Source organism: Lampetra planeri, chromosome 15 (genome assembly GCF_965212315.1).
Source record: "Lampetra planeri chromosome 15, kcLamPlan1.2.h2, whole genome shotgun sequence".
Taxonomy (NCBI): Eukaryota; Metazoa; Chordata; class Hyperoartia; order Petromyzontiformes; family Petromyzontidae; genus Lampetra; species Lampetra planeri.
In genome coordinates this window covers 1241428-1260380 of record NC_136121.1, presented here as the reverse complement: position 1 = coordinate 1260380, position 18953 = coordinate 1241428, and the positions used below count along the sequence as shown (strand labels likewise).

At 43.8% G+C, this 18953-nt stretch overlaps 1 protein-coding gene across 1 annotated transcript; it reads right to left on the bottom strand.

The window, feature by feature from the left end:
* Positions 1-368: 368 nt before the first annotated feature.
* LOC144722590 (leukocyte cell-derived chemotaxin-2-like) lies at positions 369-14190 on the bottom strand. Its single transcript, XM_078600808.1, has 6 exons — positions 14034-14190; positions 10755-10892; positions 9150-9293; positions 6675-6771; positions 4640-4785; positions 369-1438 (listed from the first exon to the last, which is right to left on the bottom strand). Exons 1-6 carry the CDS (start codon positions 14068-14070, stop codon positions 1272-1274), a joined length of 729 nt encoding a protein of 242 aa, XP_078456934.1. The 5' UTR covers positions 14071-14190; the 3' UTR covers positions 369-1271.
* Positions 14191-18953: the final 4763 nt, after the last annotated feature.

Here is an 18953-nt window from a genome sequence, read left to right as displayed (position 1 = left end):
ATTACAATATAACAATGATCACAGACCGGAACCCATCATAGATTTGCCAACACACACTCACACAAATTCACATTGGACGAATATTAAAGCTCTCGGCCTTCTTCGGTTATTTCGTGTTGGTGGCCTGGATAAGGACGAGGTCAGTTATACAGTACATGCGATGCACATCTTTGCGGGTTTTTTTAAAATCCAGCTGTGTACAATATCCGGAATCCGAGAATGGTCCCTTGAAGACTAAATTTCCACTCTGTGGCAGCAGCCAGCAGCTGAAACAACTTAAGGCTGGAAATTTCAGTTCCCATTGTGCCCCCAGAAATGTTATGTTAAACTTACGCTATTATGTCCTCAACTCATGCCAAACGTAGCAATGCCAGTCAAATATGTTTTATTGTGTAATGTTTACAGGTACAGATTTGCGAATAATAATAATTCAGAGAGGGGTAAACATTGTAATCCTCGTGTAATGCACATCAGAAGACAATAAACTGAAAAAAATATTACGATGATATTTTTACTCGAATTCTATTTTATATCGATAAAACAATATTGTAGGTTTAAATGTATTAATATTTTAAAATGTGTTTGAGAACGTTCTTCAACATATTGCATCAGGTCTTGGAGGGACTTGACAGAATGATGAAAAAAGATGTACGCGCAGGTTGTTCGTTGCAGTGACTTGACAAATCAAAGTCTCTTTTATTTCACCGTAACAATGCAGCATAGAGTAACTTTGTGCTGTGGGCACCTGAACACAGAACAAGACGCGTTTCCGTCCTGAAACCCGCACGCCACTAGAGCCTCACGTGGTGTTCATAATGACCGTGACGGGACATGGGAAGCCTTTACTCAATGTTGCCCCAACAGCTTCTCATGTGATCTCCATACCACTCTCTCTTCAGCAAAGCTTCATGATTCTGCCCATCTTAGAGTGAGGTTCAGCCAAATTGGACACAAAAACTACCTCTTTAAAATGTATTTTGTTGTTCATTGGTGATCGTGTTGAGGAAACAAAATACGCTGCTGATGAGAATCTTATAAATCTCAAGTTGGAGCCCAGTATTTGAGTGCTGTTGGTTCATTGATTTGAAATGGACATAGCATTATGGCCTCTCAGCATTCGAGTTCTATGTTAAAGATTCCTGTACGACATTTCGTTTTAGCATGGGACTCGCGTGAACAGATCTCTGCGGCGCTGGCAGCGTGCTAATTATTGGGGCTGGCAAATGGAACACCGGGCAAAACGTTCGGCACCGCGGGGACCGAGCGTCTGCTCACAGATACGGAGTGGGGTCACTTTTGTCGCACATCTGGACGTGCACGTGAGACGTGATCCCGGGGTAAACAGACTGCATGTTCAGTAGATAGCCAATGCGCTGGCCTCTGGTGACGGAGCCCGTGTAGCTGTCGGGACGGAGGTAGAACATCATGATGCAGTAACCTGGACGCAAACACAACCACGGGAATAATGACAAAGGTGCATTTGACCAACGCGTGACCAATGTGGTAATAATAACATCACGCGTTCTTGCTCAATTGATCGAAGAACCGTTCCACACATTCTTTAGACAAAAAATCACACCATAGTTCAACACGTAGGCTTTCGCGACCAATATTATTCATCATCAAGGTGTTTAGGTTAGATCGCGCAAGTATAAATGTGTCGTAACCCTCCACCACCCGACACAGCCAATTAGTAAGGGATTTGTCACGTAAACTAATTAACTTTTTTTACGTGACAAATCTCTTCCTAATTGGCTGTGTCGGTTGGTGGAGGGTTACGACACATTTATACTTACATGATCTAGCCCACAAACCTCTATTATGAATCACACCACACTTGGACAATCATTCAGCATGCAACCACAAACTATACATCCTCTTCTCATGGCCATGCTGATGTATACAATTCATTATGGCAGAGCTGATCTTGAGGCCTGGATAGAAACTAAACAAAGAAGGGAAGAATGAAAGTGGCATTGATGTTTCGTTTGTTATCACTGTTATTGAGCACGGGCCCAAATCCCCCCCACCCCAAAAAAATACCAAGCAGCTGGCAACAAATCTTGCAGTAGATAAAGAATTAACGCGTTTCTTAGGTTGAAGAGTGGTTTTCAGAAACTTGGGGAAAGAGCCGATGGGAGGGAATGACGAAGACTAGCAGTGCAGTGTGGTGGTTGGAACACACCGTGGATAAGACAACCACAGCCGGTGTCTGGTAGACCAAGATCTCAGCATGGGTGGAGAAATCAATGACGAAGTTCACAGGAACAGTAGCCATGGTAAGTAGCGATAGAAGAGTGATGATTTATGGATGTTGAACTTCTTTTGTATCGTACGTAGCGAACCGTGCTGATCGGAGGTGCGGGGGAAGGACAACAAACTACACACAAAAAGCAGTTCTAAAGAAATTCGTTTTTAATCTAGATGATTTTAAAGTGCATAATAGCTCCAGTGGATTCCTCATATCAGAAAGAGCGTTCCAGACGGCCGCAGAAGCGCATCTGAAAGCGCGCAATGCGGTGACCCGTTTTATTCAATGGCGAGCCAAAAGCCACTGCCGCTGCTGCGAGGATGACCAGAGTTTGCTTGGTGACGGTTTATTCTCCTGGGCGACATCGGCAAGCCATTGGTGGTTCATTTGTCGTCAGCCACTTTGTGTTTAACGAGTGCGACCTTGTGATATATAACGGATGTAACTGGGGGATTCGGTGAGCACTCGATCATCGATCGACCTGTCTTCTCTTCGTTGTAGAGTGGGGTAGTAGCTGAGGGCTCCACCTCAGATATGACACGATTCCAGCTTGGGCGGAATGTGTGATTTTGACGATACTGTCGTAATTATTATTAATCAGCGCTACTGAAGGCCCCGACACAAGTGTCCGTGTATGTAATCTGCATTGTGTCTGCAAGTCTGTGTTTGTGTATACGTCTGCATGCGCGCGTGTGTGTTGGTGTCTTTGTCTTGCGCAGTCTGCATGCGTCATCTATGTGTGTGTGTGTGTCTATCTGTGGTGTCTGCGTCTCTGGGGGATACATCGTCTTTGGGGGTTCTTCAGCTCTGAAACGTCGAGGATATTTTATGATTTTTCATATTAAGTTAAAACGATTGGACACTTTTTTTTAACAACGAATACACTGGTCAACACACTTTTCTGGCATAAGGTATTCCAACGGTTGTAATGTAATTTTGTGGTGCTGATTCCAAATCTGGCATTTTCAATAAAAACTGCAGAAGAAAAATATTAAATAAATGTGGATATCTGCATGAAATGATATTATAAACACACTATCCTAAAAATACAGCACCATATTTTAACACTAAAGCAGTCACTGACTCGCAACAACTTGCAATCATAAGTGACAGAGTTAATTTCGGGTAAAATCAATGAAAATGGGGTATGCCGATAGCATAACATGAGATGTGATAGAGCAAATCTGAGATCAGATTTGGAATCAGCACCCTGAAATTAGTTTTAAAACAGCTGCAAAAGTCCAGGCCAGAAAAAAAATGTTTTTTTCTGTTGACCAGTGATATTGACGTAGAAATTTGCTTTCACACTCACATTTACTAAGAGTAACGTACTGTATAGGAGTATACAATTATTGACAGTGACAGATACATTTATGATTACAGTATTTTTGTAAAAAAAAGAAGTACAAATCCTTAAATAATATTTTACTCCTCGCATTGTGTGAACTATCACTACAAATAAAAAATATCTCCCGCATAGCCTTAACAGACTGTAGGGGCAAGTGCTGTTTGCGAGCACCTATAAAGGCCGGCACGGTACACGAAGGAGTAGATGACCGGAACCACGCCCGGCCGCCTTTGTCTCCCCAGTGGCGATGTTTACACACCGCACCAAGTACTCATTTGAGGCTGAGTCGACCTAAGGGAGGCCCAGGACCGGTTCAGATAATCGTCACTGGTGTTGGCCGTGAGCGAGAATCGAACTCGTGCCGTCGGGTTCATAGCGCAGCGTGCTAACCGCTACACCACCGCTCCTTACACACACACAGGAATCGATCAGTCTGCCGAGTGATTTTGATCATCTTCTTGGTTCTTTCAGTAAAGTCACGTAGAATGGAAATAATAAAATAATAAAATAAAATATAATAAAATAAAATGAGAATCGAACCTGGTACGCCAGATTTGTAGCGCAGCGTAGCGCTAACCGCTCCACCACCACTCCCCACATCACAACAAGTTGACAAGAACAGACGCACAGTGTTCCAGCAGCCACTGCAAAGGCACTGTGACCCAGGCTTGTACACAATTCACACCCCTCCCCCTGGAGATGAGGAATTGTCGAGATTCCCCGGTCCCAATTTAATTACGCAATCAATTGTTTTTCTCTCTCTCTCTCATTTTTGTACTCCATTGTTTGAATCATCCCATTTGTATACATTTCTGTACAGGACTGCATACACACTCCTCTGCGGATTGGAGCTTTGACGGCAGGTCCTCAATAACACTGAACACATTTGCCACGTGTGGTGTGAATAAACTTTCACCGCACCCCCCCCCCCCCATTTATTAATTAATTTGCCCCCCTACCCCCACAATGGCAAAATACCACCGACTTAGGCCGCCAATCAACCAAAATTGGAAGCTATGAAGGTGTGAGTGACGAGTTACCGGAGCCAGAGAGCTTCACTCCATCATCGATGGCACTGCCATCCCCGTACGGCTTGGCCTGGCCTTGCAGAGTCCCCGTGAAGGGAGAGTAAACCACCGAGCCGTCATTGCAGACCACGTCCGCTCCCATGTGCTGACGGTCGCCCCTGCGTCGGGTTCAAACAGCGTTGAGAGGGTTAATACAGCAGTGTGCGTGACCTAAGTAATATCGGTGCAACCAAGGCCGTCCATAGGGCATACCTGTCAACCCCTTACCAGTGCCCTACCTTAGTACAGACCAATTCAGACCTTATTGGTCACCCCGTGCCTTTAAAGATCTCAACGTTCATCCTACTAAGTCCCGTCACAAGGGAGAAACACAAACAATTAGAAAAAAAATTTGCCCGTATTGAAACGGCTGCACGCCGTATGGACCTGAAAACTCTATTTGCCTGTACAAGAATACGGGATAAACCGTATGGGTCGACAGCTATGATAGGGGGGGGGGGGGGGGCACGGTGTATATCACAGCGTGTGGGCCCCCCCAACGCCTTCAAAGTAAACTGGAAGTATTACAGCTGACACCCCCCCCCCCCCCAAGGCGCGGGGCCCAGGGCAGTCGCCCAGCTTCACCGTGACTATAGGGACGGCTCTGGGTGCAACCAAAGGAAACTTGTGTTTTTGACCAAACTCGTAAACCATGGCTCTGGATAAAAGTAAAGTGATTCGGGTTAAAAGGTGGTACATTCTTTTTTATGCTTCGTGGTGGCGTAATTATATTTCTCGATTCGCAATCAAACGACTCTTGTCAGTTCAAACCGAGTTGGGGGTCGACGCAGCGCATTGTCCCCTGTGGGGTCGATATAATGTGCACAGCACTGCTGTGTGGGAAGTCAATCGTGGTCATCACACGGAGAGGCCAGCATCCATTGAAATTAGTTTGATTAATTTTGCTGCTGTCAATTTCCACGTAATAAGCCACTTTAATGAGCTATCACCTGTGGCCAGGTCGCTTCTAAAAAATAAGTTAATACCTCAGTGGGCTTTGCCTGGTAGGATGGAGGATGGTTTAGTTTTCTTTGTATATGTTTTGGGTTTTATGGTTACCTTGCTTGTACTTTGCACTCCTATCGTGTTTTTTTGTACTGACGTTATTGTATTCCTCCAGTATAAATACATATTCTGATTCTGAATGTGGAATTAGCACCAGTGGTTCAAAGCCATCGAAAGCTACGAAGCGCTACGCCCGCATTGTTTGAGCGTGGAGGCAATTTGTTCATCGTAAAATAGCGGAAAGTTTTGGAATTTTGCCCTTGTCGAATGTCGGAGTGTTTGCGGATTCTTTGAGCTTCACTACGTTTGAAATCACGAATGTGTGTACAATATTCAGAGTGTTTGCAGGATTTTTTTAATCTCCTGCAAAATGTATATTTATACCGGATATTATTGTAGTTTCATATGTGAGATGTAGGTCAAAGCTATTTTTGGATAGGTTGCTATTTAAAAACAATGACTCTTGCATTAATCCTTTTGTCTATAATATCATAAATAAGCATTTGCAAACGTGCCCTTTCTTTGCAAACACAGTTGCAGGAAGAAAACATCTCTTATTTGCCTAGCTAAGCTAATAATGCCATTGTAATTTTATAAATACACCATTTCAATGGAAACGAACTTTTCTTGAGCATAAAACTCAGTCTACTTTGATACATCCCTTTACCGTAAACCACAACAGTTCACGGCAGGTTACGGATCGGTGAACCAGTAAGTTATAACTTCATCCAAATTTAGTTTTGATTTCGAACTGTTTAAAAAGTTAAAGTAAACACAAGACTCAATTTCCTAAAGGTATCTCCACCTATGTTGCAAAACATGCTGTTGTGTTTTTGTTTCCTGGTCAAGTATCACAGCACCGTAGCTGACTAATAATAATAATCATCAGCATCATAATAATAACCTCGATTTTAGAAAGCGCCTTTCATATTGAAGTACATCTCAAAGCGCAGAATCAGGCTACGATTTCGGCGAATGAACGGACGCAGGCCGGGTTCCTTACCTCGGAGCGCCATAGTGGCCGCATCCTTTACTGTCGCAGCCTCTCACCCTGTTGGACGACTGACCGGCGCAGATCGTGGCCCAGTTGCCGCTGCTCTCTGCCAACAAAAGAGTGGTCGCTTTAGCGTTTACGGGCAGTGGTTCTTAACCTTTACTTACACCCCTTTGGGTCCTCAATCATAAGAAAGCAATGTTTAATGGTAATAAATGCGTAGGGTTTGATTAGACAAAGTAGTTGTTGTACTTACGTGCCCGTGCTTGATTTGTGTTGCGATGATTTATCCCTCTAACAAATATCTGGCCACGTCTCGCACCCCTAGAAAGGGCATCTCACACCCCCAGGGGGTGCAGGTTAAGAACCACGGGTTTACGGCAATGCCTATAGTCAACAGCAGATGGCCTTGTCCCCCCCACCCGCCCCACAAAACTAACTTTAGCTTATGACTTGAATGTTTTTGAGTCGTTTTTTTACCCTTCCATCTGGCAACAAAACTGACACCTTTTTTACAAGGAGTCATGTTTGCATAGACCACAATACCTGCAGTCATAATGCAAACAAAAAACATAACTCTGATAATGTGCACTGTCCTTGAAGTTGATTGGTCCACACCCGAGACAATTATCATATTTTGTATTGGCAAATGAGGTTCCAATGGTGTAAATGCTTACCCCGAGCTCTCATACTCTGATGGTGAATTGTCTTTGAGTTGTGCGCCTTTTGGCGTCATCTGGTCCAACCCATGTGAGACTAGGCTCTAAGGAAAGCTGTCTCGGGTGTGGACCAATCAACTTCAAGGACAGTGCACATTATCAGAGTTATGTTTTTTGTTTGCATTATGACTGCAGGTATTGTGTTCTATGCAAACATGACTCCTTGTAAAAATGGTGTCAGTTTTGTTGCCAGATGGAAGGGTAAAAAAACAATTATCATATTTTTTACTGGCAAATGAGGTTCCAATGGTGTTGTTGAGTCTTTTGTGCCATTAGTTGAGATGATTATGGGTTTCATGCAGTCGTAAAACACAGATGTTAGTTTTTTTTATAGTATATAAGGCACTGACCAAAAAGCACACGTTGATTTATTAATAGGTGGCGTGCCATCCTTGATCATATCTTAGAGTATTAACGTACAATTGTTCCGTTTTAAAATGTTTACATTACGCGGCCATTTGAGAGCAATCCAGCATTTAATACAGGCTGCAAAAAACTCACCACCGTTGTCATGTGTAGCATCATATATCCGATGTAACAACCACCGTGTGATGACAGTGATTGGGTATTTTTTGGTACAGGATGTGCTTGCACATTTCTACCAATACAGCCCCTTGGGTTTTAACCAGAATTCAGCATGGCCTTCGATCAAGGGTGTGCGCATTAATTGCACAGTGGCGTGATTTTAAGGGGGCGTATTTACCTCTTTAGCAGCAAAACAGCACGGCACATATGATAGAGTACTCATGCAAACTCCTCGTCCAATTTGATGATAGGATGGGCTATGGGCGCATGCAGTTATTTGTGTTTATTCACACATTTTATTGCTTTTGCCCAAGCATTAAGATGAATTTGCCACTAATTCTGGACCACTCCTTTTCATCTGAACAAAGACTCCGATAAGAGGAAGATTTAATCGCTTTCAGGAGACCACATCCAAGCACCTTGCTTGCGCAAATGCTCGTGCAACAGAAATAATGCAGTGCACAGATAACAGGAAGGTGTCCTGTAGTGCACGCACAATAGAATGAGAAGTGTTTCTGTATATACGAGAAGAGATTTGAATCCTTTAACGGCAAGCACCTTGTATCCTGCCATATGTTTACAGCAGCGTGAGGCTGCTCCAGTGTTTGTGATGAAAACTAGTCTAATTGTACTGCATTTAAAGCATGGCCTGAGTGAAATATAAAATCAACACACCAAACAAATTTGCACTTTCATGGAGTATATACCACATAATTGGGTGCCTCCGTTTAGAACGCACGTGTCAGCAAGTTGAAACATTAATGTCGTCGAAACCACGCCAGAAACAAAAGCAGTTTTTACAAATATCACCACGGCTCTTTACCCGGGTTAGCCTCAAATCACTCTGAAGACTCACACGGGGCTCAGCTGTAAATGTTTGGCGATCTTACTCGCTTCATAATAGAGGGTTCTTTTCGTGTTCGGTCGCGTAAATATAAATGTGTTGTTAAACCCGCCACCGCCCGACACAGCCAATGAGTAAGTTTTGCCACGTTAACAAAACGTGCCAGTTCGTTACTAGTTCAGCACACCTGTGTGTTGGAGAGTCAACCCACGAAAGCCTAATTGCGAGGCTTACTCGCCGCTCTCCTGCACATATACCGAAGGTAATCGTCCCACTTGCTCCAACGCCCCGTCCGTCGGGTTCACCTCGTGACCGTGAGGATTTCCGCGTGTCGAACGATGTGCGACGAGCGTGCCCCCTGGGGGGGGGGGGGTTGTTCGGTGAGCGGTCACTCACTGAGGCAGCACTGCCGGTTTGAGGGCCCCCCGCACTTGCCGCTGGCGTAGTAGCCAGCGCAGTAGTTACTGTTGATCTGGCACGTGCCACCACTGCCCGTGCAGCCACCGTCGCTCTGCGACCAGCTCTGCTCATTGGAAAGACCTGCAGGCGTAACGTGCGGGTACATCAGTGCCGGATGAAGCTAGTGCGGGGCCTGTAGCATATGTTATAAAGGGGCCCTAAATATAGAAAAATATTTTACTTTTTTTTACTTGCATAGTGAAGTGATTGTATTTTTTTATTTGCTGTACAGCCGGATAATGCGACAAATCGCTAACCTTAAACACCCAGTCGTTCATAAAAGTTGAAGGCGGTATAGTACTATAGTAATAGAGCAAGTGCAGAATCACTGAACCGGAATTGATAGCTTGAAAGCATTTAGCGCGGGGCCCTTGAAAGTGCGGGGCCCGTAGCATATGTAGCTACTTGTGCTACTAGAATAAATCCGGCACTGCGGTACACGCAAATTCATGCTGTGTAGTTCCATTTGGGACTCGCAATACAGCGTGTTATTAGGGGGGGGGGAGGATTTGTGCGTTAGTGTGCGGAGGTTAATGGTGATGCACGATCTGTACCGTGTACTTATTCGCCTCTGAGTAATAGCGAAGGGAGGCTGGGCATCAGCAAATCCGTGACCTTAACACGGCACAGAGGACTGGGATTTGAACCTTTGGCTTGTCTCATCGGTTCGGGTTAAACCGAAACCGGGAAAATAACGGTTATAGTGCAATTGGTTCCTGATACGTTTTTAGGGTTCAGTTCTAGTTAACAATGGTTTTGTTTTTTTTACTGGTTAAACGTACACAATCCGGTGAACATGTAACAAATACAAATGGACGTATTGGCGGTACACCGGTGCAGCTTAACACACCGGTCCTCATAAACCAGTCTCAAATCAAAATGTTTAACTGACATTCGTCTTTCGACTGCTTTGATATCACGAGAACTGATTTTGACTCGCCACCCCGCAAGGTTGTATGACCTGGGGTTGTGAATCGCGGGAGGAAAACAAATCATGGCCTTAAAGTTTTATTTTCATTTTTTCCCCGCGGCACCACCGGTGTACCGCCAATACGCTCACTTGTTCATTCTAATTAATTCTGGTCAACGGTTATGGTATTTGTATTTTTTGTATTATGTTAGGGGCCGTCCATAAATGACGTCACGCACCTAGGAGGGGGGGGGGTCAGACATTTGTGAGGATGTGTGACGATGAGGGGCTGAGAAATGTGACGTCACATCAAAATGCGCAACTTTAAATAAATATAGACAACACGTTCTACTTAATTAAATAGACTTTTTTTTTATAAAGTGCAGCGCCACATTACATACGCGCTACAATGACAATAGTTTAAAGCGATTTGAAGCATGTTTGATTTTTTTTGTGGGGGGGAAGGCAGAGCTTTGTGACGTCATATTTGAGGGGGGGGGTTCTGACTTTTTGTTGACGCCGTGTGACGAAGGGGGGGGGGTAAAAAATCGTCCAAAATCGCGTGACGTCATTTATGGACGGCCCCTTCGACTCCCTGACAGAGGCATCTCCCCACGCGCACGGACACTCACAGGTGGAGCTGCACGCCAGGCAGCAGCGGCGATTGGCGTCCCCGTTGCAGAGACCCGTGGCGACCCCAGCCGTGCATTTGTAGTTGCGCCAGTCCACGCACTGCCCCCCTTGGCTCGTGCAGCCGACGTCAGCCCCCACTAAAAGGGGGGGGGCACACGGTACAACACGAGCATCGCCCATCAACCTCCCAATTGCGACCGCTTGTTGTGCTTCGTTTGGGGCCATCCATTAAGTAGGTACGCAAAAAATCGGTCAAAACTTGACCCCTCACACCCTTCCTGTACGCACGCGTACTTTTAACACCCCCCCCCCCCACCTGCGTACGTACGCCTGACGCACCCCCCCCCCCCCCCAATCCTATTGAACAGCCGATATTTAATCCATTGCAGAAACGATCAAGGATTAATAATATTAACGCGTTTAAGCAAACAGATAGTCCACCGCCGGACTATCTAACTCATTTGAAGGCCAATGTAGACAAATTATTATCGAGGTTTCACCACCCCCACCCCCCGTTTCCTATGCGTACGTAGATTGTCAGTAGACCCCCCCCCCCCATACGCAAGCGTACGCATTCAGGTTAACCCCCATCCTCCCTCCATGCGTACGTACTAAATGGATGGCCCCTTTGTTGTTCTTCCCCCCCCACAACATCCGATTAACACGGTTGGCTACGAACGCAAGGAAGTTCGACATACGTACATGGGACAATAATCTTGGCAACCATGTCCACACGGACACCTAAATCACACTGCTAATGATTTTGCTTCCCAGGTCACGTCCAAAGGTGCAATGACTCATTTCACCTTGCGGTTCATATCCGTGGATATCAAAACTTGAGACTCTACGAATATCCTACGAACATACACACATGCGTGTAACGCCATGGCGACGCAGCTCATTGTTATATTTTCAAAAGAGTCACTTTATTTGAAGCAGAGAAAAACGATCTGCGAACCGGGAGTTGAGGGAGGCACTCCCCTTTGACAACGCCGCCAGACGTGAGTATTCCCTGAGAGCTCCTTAATGTATATTTTTGTTTTATTCCAACCTCCGCATACTCTTAGGTTTGTCTGTAAAGTCACGTAGGTAAAAAAATAAAGTCTCCGTCATCAGGTGAGACCATCACAGCTAGATGTACTGTCTCAAGTGTTTTAATGTCTCAATCTAGCTGTGACAGTCCCACCTGGTGACGGAGACTTGTGTTGCCTCCGAAACGTCGTGATTTATTATTATATTATTATTTCAATTATATTTTTATTATTTATTTTTTACCTACGTGACTTTACCGAAAACCTAAGAGTATGAATCCTTGCAGTCACGAAAGCTTCAAATCTAGAACGAACCTCCGCAGCCAACAAGCTCAAGCGAGCCGGCCACCGGTGTAAAGTCACGTGCGTCCAGTGTTGCCAACCCAGTTCATTTTGTTGCAAGAACGAGTGACTTTTTTGGGGGATTTTCCCAGCTACAAAGATTTGTCAAATGACTCGTGACATATATGTAGTGGATGTTCTGAGATGAGGATATGATACAAATATACCTTTACTCTCGCACCTCCGATTTTCTGCACCTCCTATTAGCACGATTGGCTACGTACGGTATGAAAGAGGTTAAACATACACACATACATACTCCTGTACAATCAAACATCTATCACGGACTCCAACTTAATCACACCAACGTTGCCCAACTTCCTACACAAATTAATTTACTATTGTAATATTGGCACCACGGCATATCATAATGTTTAGTTTGATCAGAATTATAATATGTATTTATCCTGGAGAAATCCGATGAGCTATGAACATTTTTTTTAAAGATGTCCAGTAGAGGCATGGGGTCAGAAAGTTACAAAAACAAACACTGCAAAAAAACCAATACGAGTGCAAAGTATAGGAAAGGTAAGCCAATCACTAAATATAAATACATAAAATAAATAAAGTATATCATTCTAGATTTGAAGCTTTCGTGACTGCAAGGATTCATACTCTTAGGTTTTTTTCGGTAAAGTCACGTAGGGAAAAATAAATAAATTAATAATAAATAAATTATAAGCTTTGTATAAATAATAATATAACTAAAATAATAAATCACGACGTTTCGGAGGCAACACAAGTCTCCGTCATCAGGTGGGACCGTCACAGCTGAATTTACTGTATTAAGTATTTACTTATTTATACCTACATGCCTTTACCGAAAAAAAACCTAAGAGTATAAAGTATATCAGTTAAAATTGCGTAAGTACACCAATTCCCAAGTTTAAACAAGGCGGAAAAACAACAGCAAGAACAGTCCCAGACCACACTAAGACAACAACACACAGTCCCTCGATAACATTGAACATTCAAATTCAAAGGATTAAAGTTACAAATCACATTTGTAAATGCTTCAGAAGATTACTGCAATGTTGTTCAAAATGCGAGTGCTACAACGGCAAAAGCTTTTTCACCTTACACCGATGCTTGTTTTTGGATAGTTAAAAGTCAATTAGATGGACGTCTTGGGTGTCTTGGGTTTTTCATTTGATTTTATTCAGGTTAGAACTAGGCTACAGTCTACATTATAGACTGCCAGTATGCTCACTCAGTTTAATAACCATTGCTACAGTCTACATCATAGACTGCTAATACGCTCACCAGCTTAAAAACCAGGCTACAGTCTACATTATAAACTGCCAGTACACTCACTCCGATTTAGAACCAGGCTACAGTCTACATTCGTGTTTTTTTTTTATTATTATTTGTATTTTATTTTTATCAACTTTATTCTTATTTCTACGTGACTTCACCGAAAAACCTAAAGAATTTGACAATGGGGTTAATAAATTAGCTAAGTATAGTGCAGATTTGCCAATAAATATTTAACGGATGTACAGAACCCAATGTAGATTTGTTCTTGCATCAAGTGATGTGAGATTTGATTTTAAGTAGAGGTCACAGTGGTGGGTCCTGTATGGTACATCCAGTGCAAATCAAAGAGTAAAATGATGAAGCGGGCTTAGTCTGTTTATGGAACCTCGACCATGCAATCACATCACACAATCGCCGAGGAACCATAGACGAGTGGGAAGGCAGCAGCTATACGGAGAGCCAGCGCCGACAATTGCCCAAGCTCTGCAGTCCTCCATATGCCGAGATGTTTCGGTCAATTGTCGAGTGTTAATATACGTGGGAGGAAACCAAAGCACCTGGCATGGCAAGTAAAAAAAAATTCAGAACTCCTGTCGACAGCATAAACACCAACCATTGAACACTGCTAGGAAACGAAACAGAACCTACCAGCAGCAACAAGTCCCAAGAGGAAGAGAGCAATCATCGTGCCACTTGTTTCATGCAGGCAACGCAATTCGCGATTAATGACTGAAGCAATGGTTTATATAGCGGGCAGAACACCGCATGTGCGGTGTATCGGTCAACACCACAAGGTTATATCAATAGTGTCACGGTTATCTTTATATGATAGCCTACCATGGTCAGGGACATTTTAAGCAATGAGCATCACCTGGGCTGATTCCCGAGTAAAGACAGTGTTATTGAATATCCGATTGCTATGTATCTTTTTGGTTTTAGGAAATAACATTACGACGCTTTTTTGAATTTCTCAACGACTGTATGTTGGTGCTTATGAGATTTGTGTACTGAATTGTCTCTTCAACAAATTGACTTATCATTGATTTTGACAGTCTTAGACTGCGTGCTCCTATATCTAGCTCTAAATATTACTGCCGCAAGAAATATTTGGCATTTGGATGGACATTTATATATATAAAAAAAAAACTACCAGGTAAGGCCCACTGAGCTATATAACTATTTTCAGAAGCGCCCAGGCCACAAATGATGGCCCAACGAAGTGGCTTATTGCGTGGAAATTTATAGCAGACATATACTCTAAACGTTGCATTCTATTCAAGCCATTTCAGATGTATCTCTTTTATTTACCCCAGTGTCTACATTCCAAATATACACTGTGGCTCAATGAGCCCCCTCTCTCTCTCGCTTGCTCATCTGACAAGTAACTAATTTTGCAGAGAGCAAAACGAGAACATACAGAGGGCCCTTTTTGCTGTGAGCCGCGAGTGTGTCACCGCGGCGCCGTGACCCTGCTGCGCTGGCCGTTCACGCCACTGCGGGCGAAAGGGGCCCCCGCGAGAGGGAGCTCGAGAGAGAGAGCCCCAAGAGCAGGCGCTCGGCAACCTTTCATAGCAGAAGAAGAAGATACATTTCTGTTGTTGTTTTTGTCTTTGACCAAAATAGTTAGAGGGCGGCACCACACGTAGGGCTACTTGTATACAAACACAGCAGGTATACAGAAAATATTATGGAATAAACTGCGTCTATTTAGTTTTTTTCCCCTAAATTAGTTATTCTTTAATAATACAGTTTGACTCTTGCACATTTTGTATTCACCAAGACATTCCATAGTGACCCATTCCCTGCCATATATATTAAATTATCTTCTCGTAAAATTACGTTTAAGATTTACGTGTTTTTTTTAAGCTAGGTGGAAGCCAAAGAGCTGCATTTGGCTCCAGAGCAGCAGGTTGCCGAGCCCTGCCCTAGAGGGAGCTCTTGAGAGCCCCTCCAGAAGGGACTTTGGTCTATTCCTCCACGCTGGTCAGATGTCTTGGATGGAACTAAAAACTCTTGAAACTATTTTTTTATTCTACCAGGTAAGGCCCACTGAGCTATGTATCTCTTTTTCAGAATTGACTTGGTCACAAATGATAGCTCAACGAAGTGGCTTATCGCCTAGGAATTTATAGCAGTCAAATACTCTAAAAGCATGTTTATAAGTATGGAGGGGAAAAAAACGGAGGATCCAAATAGAAATCCACGCGACCATGGGGAGAGAGACATGCAAACTCCAAATATAAATACGTCAGGGTTGGGATCGAAGCCACGACCTCCTGTAAACCAGGCGAGGTAGTTAGCATCTCGCCACGTGGCTCCCACAAAGTGGAGGTACCCACGCTCTCCTCCACCACACGTGGCCTGCTGGTAATCTAACTACCGTGTAGTGTACTAATGTATACTGCTGTGCGGACAAATTGGCGGATTCAATAAACTTGCCTATTGTTCCAGCTGCCGCGCCGGGGAGATGTAGCCGGTGACCTCCGGATTACATGTCCAGGTGCTCAAACCATGGTTTCACATCAAATAGAATACTCTATCAAGTTGATGTGCAAGACGTATTGCAAACGTACCTGTAATGTGGTATTACGTTATTTCGCCTTCATGAAATCGTGTTTTTTTGCGATCCACGGATAAGCCAATATTGACCGGTGTGAGTTTAACCAACTGGAGGGTTTGGGTCTGTTTCCCTGCGCCCACCTGACCTTGCAGATACCGTTCGCGAAGGCCAGTGTCGAGGAAAGCAACGTTTTCTGCAAACATGATGCTGTCGCTACCAACAAACAACTTCACGACGCTGTATTCTGTTTAGAATTCTGCGCGTTTTTCCTTGTTCACGCGAATATTTTACAACGTGCAATGCTGTATCCGTATTATTATCTGTATCTAGGAAATAGGCATAGTTTTGGCAAAAAGGTAGTTATTTCAACTTGTAGTGGAATATTTTTTTCTTTTAACATTTGCCAAGAGGGGGACGACGGAGTTTTCAAAATAGGCAACCTTCTGCACGCTAAAAGTGGAACCTAAATATGGACAATAATCCGCTGAATACGAACACGTTAAGCAGAAGGAAGCAATTTTAACATGACCATTCAGAAGGTATGAACAAAGAGAATGCCCTTTTGCAAAGGATATCGCTTTGACTGACTCCGTGACTGGAACAATTGTAGACGCCTGCATTCTTTGTTGTGCAGGCCATCAAAAACTCCATTGTTCAAATGTATCGCTAAACAATAGGTGGTAAATGCGAAGTAAAACATTCGATCCCCATTGTTGCAGCCCCTGTTAAGAAACAACAACTCATGAACGAAAGAAGCATTGCAATATCACCGCAGAGAAGTTGAATTTTTTTTAACTATTACCAAATCAGCTTGAGCCTCAAGAAAAACAGACATTGCTGCGGCCTTTCGCACCCCTGAAATTTCCACTATATCCCAGGAATGCCAGGTGTTGTACGTTCCCCCACCTACTGTGTGTGTGTGAACAGCTGCGCTTTCAAAGAAGAAGAAGAAAAAGAGGTCACGAATAATGGGGGTAAGAACAGGGGCGGGACTGCTTTTTGTCTTACCATTGTTCCTCCATCCGCCCGTGAATGGCTCAGAGATGTTCCATGCCACGGTGGAGTTGGGCAAGGAAATAACGCTCTGTGGACTACGCAAAATCCCAGAATCGATGAAGAGCGACACGTCTCGTACGCAGGATGCTGCTGCTGTTGTTCTCCCGACATCAAATCGTCGAATTATTTTTTTCTTCATCAAAAATGCTCAACAAGGGAACATGTCTTGCACCGAAGTAGAAGCGTTGTCACCGTGCTTTTCGAATGCTGAAAATACGTCGTAATCGGTTGTATTACATTCAGGATATTTGAATGCTAATGACCGGAAAGCCAAGCCGCGTGTGATAATAGACCAGACTTACCAACACTAAATATCAGCGCTACAGACTTGCATTGTCCCCGTGACGAACTCTTGCACCACTCAGAGCTGCCGTTACTCAATCGAGGATTAAATGTGATAATGCAGCAATGGATAAGAGACCTGGTAGTGGCGTTACCCAATGACAGTTTCCAGAGTCATTATAAGAGCGCACGTCCACACGAGACGATATTTTTAGATTCTAGGACAAAGTGAGCTTCCAGTTTAAATGATCGTGCGTTACCACTCACACAGATTACTCGTTCCTGCATGTCCGTATGTCATTATCTACACACGTTTACGCGTTATTGTGCTGCTCCATACGTTGTACACTTTACACAATTGCACGTCAATGCGAACCTGAATTAAACGGTTTGATGCGTTCAGCTGACAAATACTGTCAGAAACATCAACTCCACGTGGTGATGTTTCAGAATATTACACAAACGCACCAATCGCGTGAACCCTCTCCTACATGTCCACTCTGCGGTGGCCTGTTTGGTCATTTTACCGCTACGAACGTACGTAAACATTTCAACACATCAGTTTAACTTATATATAACAATTTCAACACATCAGTTTAACTTATATATAACAATTTCAACACATCAGTTTAACTTATATATAACAATTTCAACACATCAGTTTAACACGTAGGCTTTCGCGACCAATATCATCCATAATACAGCCAGACAATGGCGGTTAATATTACTGGCGAAACGTCGTACTCAGATTGTAAATGTTGCCGATTTGCTCTCCAACGCACCGGTGTGCTGTACTAGTGACGAATTGGCATGTTCTGTTTACGTGACAAACCTTACTAATTGGCTGTGTCGGGTGGTGGCGGGTTTAACGACACATTTATATTTATGCAATCTAACCCAAAAAACCTCTATTATGGATTTCAACACATATAAGGGGATGGAGGGGGGTAACTGAAGACGTCAAATCTGATGTTAGTAATGTGTAAACCAGAGAGCAGAGTAAATAACCAACGGCAAGATGAAAGTATACTTGAACGCACGCCGGCGTCTTGAACGATCTTACATTGTCTCGATGGACTTTCCCCTTTGGCAACTATGAAATCGTGCCAATTGCAACTATGCCCATCTCAGTGGAACCGCTGAACACCTCGCGTGCATATGTTAGAGAATAGTTACTGACGGTGCTTTAATTTCATGCCCTAGAGCCGGCTGGTGCTATATGCAAGTGCCAGTCGATGCAGGGCATGCCACGTCCTACGTTACCTTCTTAACGGAGAAACAGACGCAGGTGAAACACCTGCTACTGTTTGTTTGCTCAAACTCAGCCTTTTAATATATGTTATGTTGAACTTCTTTCACACAGTACGTAGCCAACCGTGCTAATCGGAGGTGCGGGGCGAAGGACAACAAACTTAACACTAAAATCAGTTCTGAAGAAACGAGCTTTCAATTTAAACTTGAAAGTGCATAGTTCCAGTGGCTTCCGAATATCGAAAGGAAGAGCGTTCCAGACGGCTGAAGAAGCGCATCTGAAAGCACGTGATGCGGTGACCGTCTTAGTTATATGGCCGCCAAAAGCCGCCTCGAGGTGTACCGGAGTTCCCGTGATGGTTTATGCTCCTTGACGAGATCAGCAAGGTATCGTGGTTCATTTGTAGCAAGCACTTTGT

Coding starts and splice junctions, on each gene's coding strand:
- LOC144722590 (XM_078600808.1), bottom strand. CDS start 14,070: ATGATTGCTCTCTTCCTCTTGGGACTTGTTGCTGCTG. Junction 4,786..6,674: donor GGCCACTATGGCGCTCCGAG/GTAAGGAACCCG, acceptor AACCCGACGCAG/GGGCGACCGTCAGCACATGG. Junction 1,439..4,639: donor AGTGAAGCTCTCTGGCTCCG/GTAACTCGTCAC, acceptor GTTTGCGTCCAG/GTTACTGCATCATGATGTTC.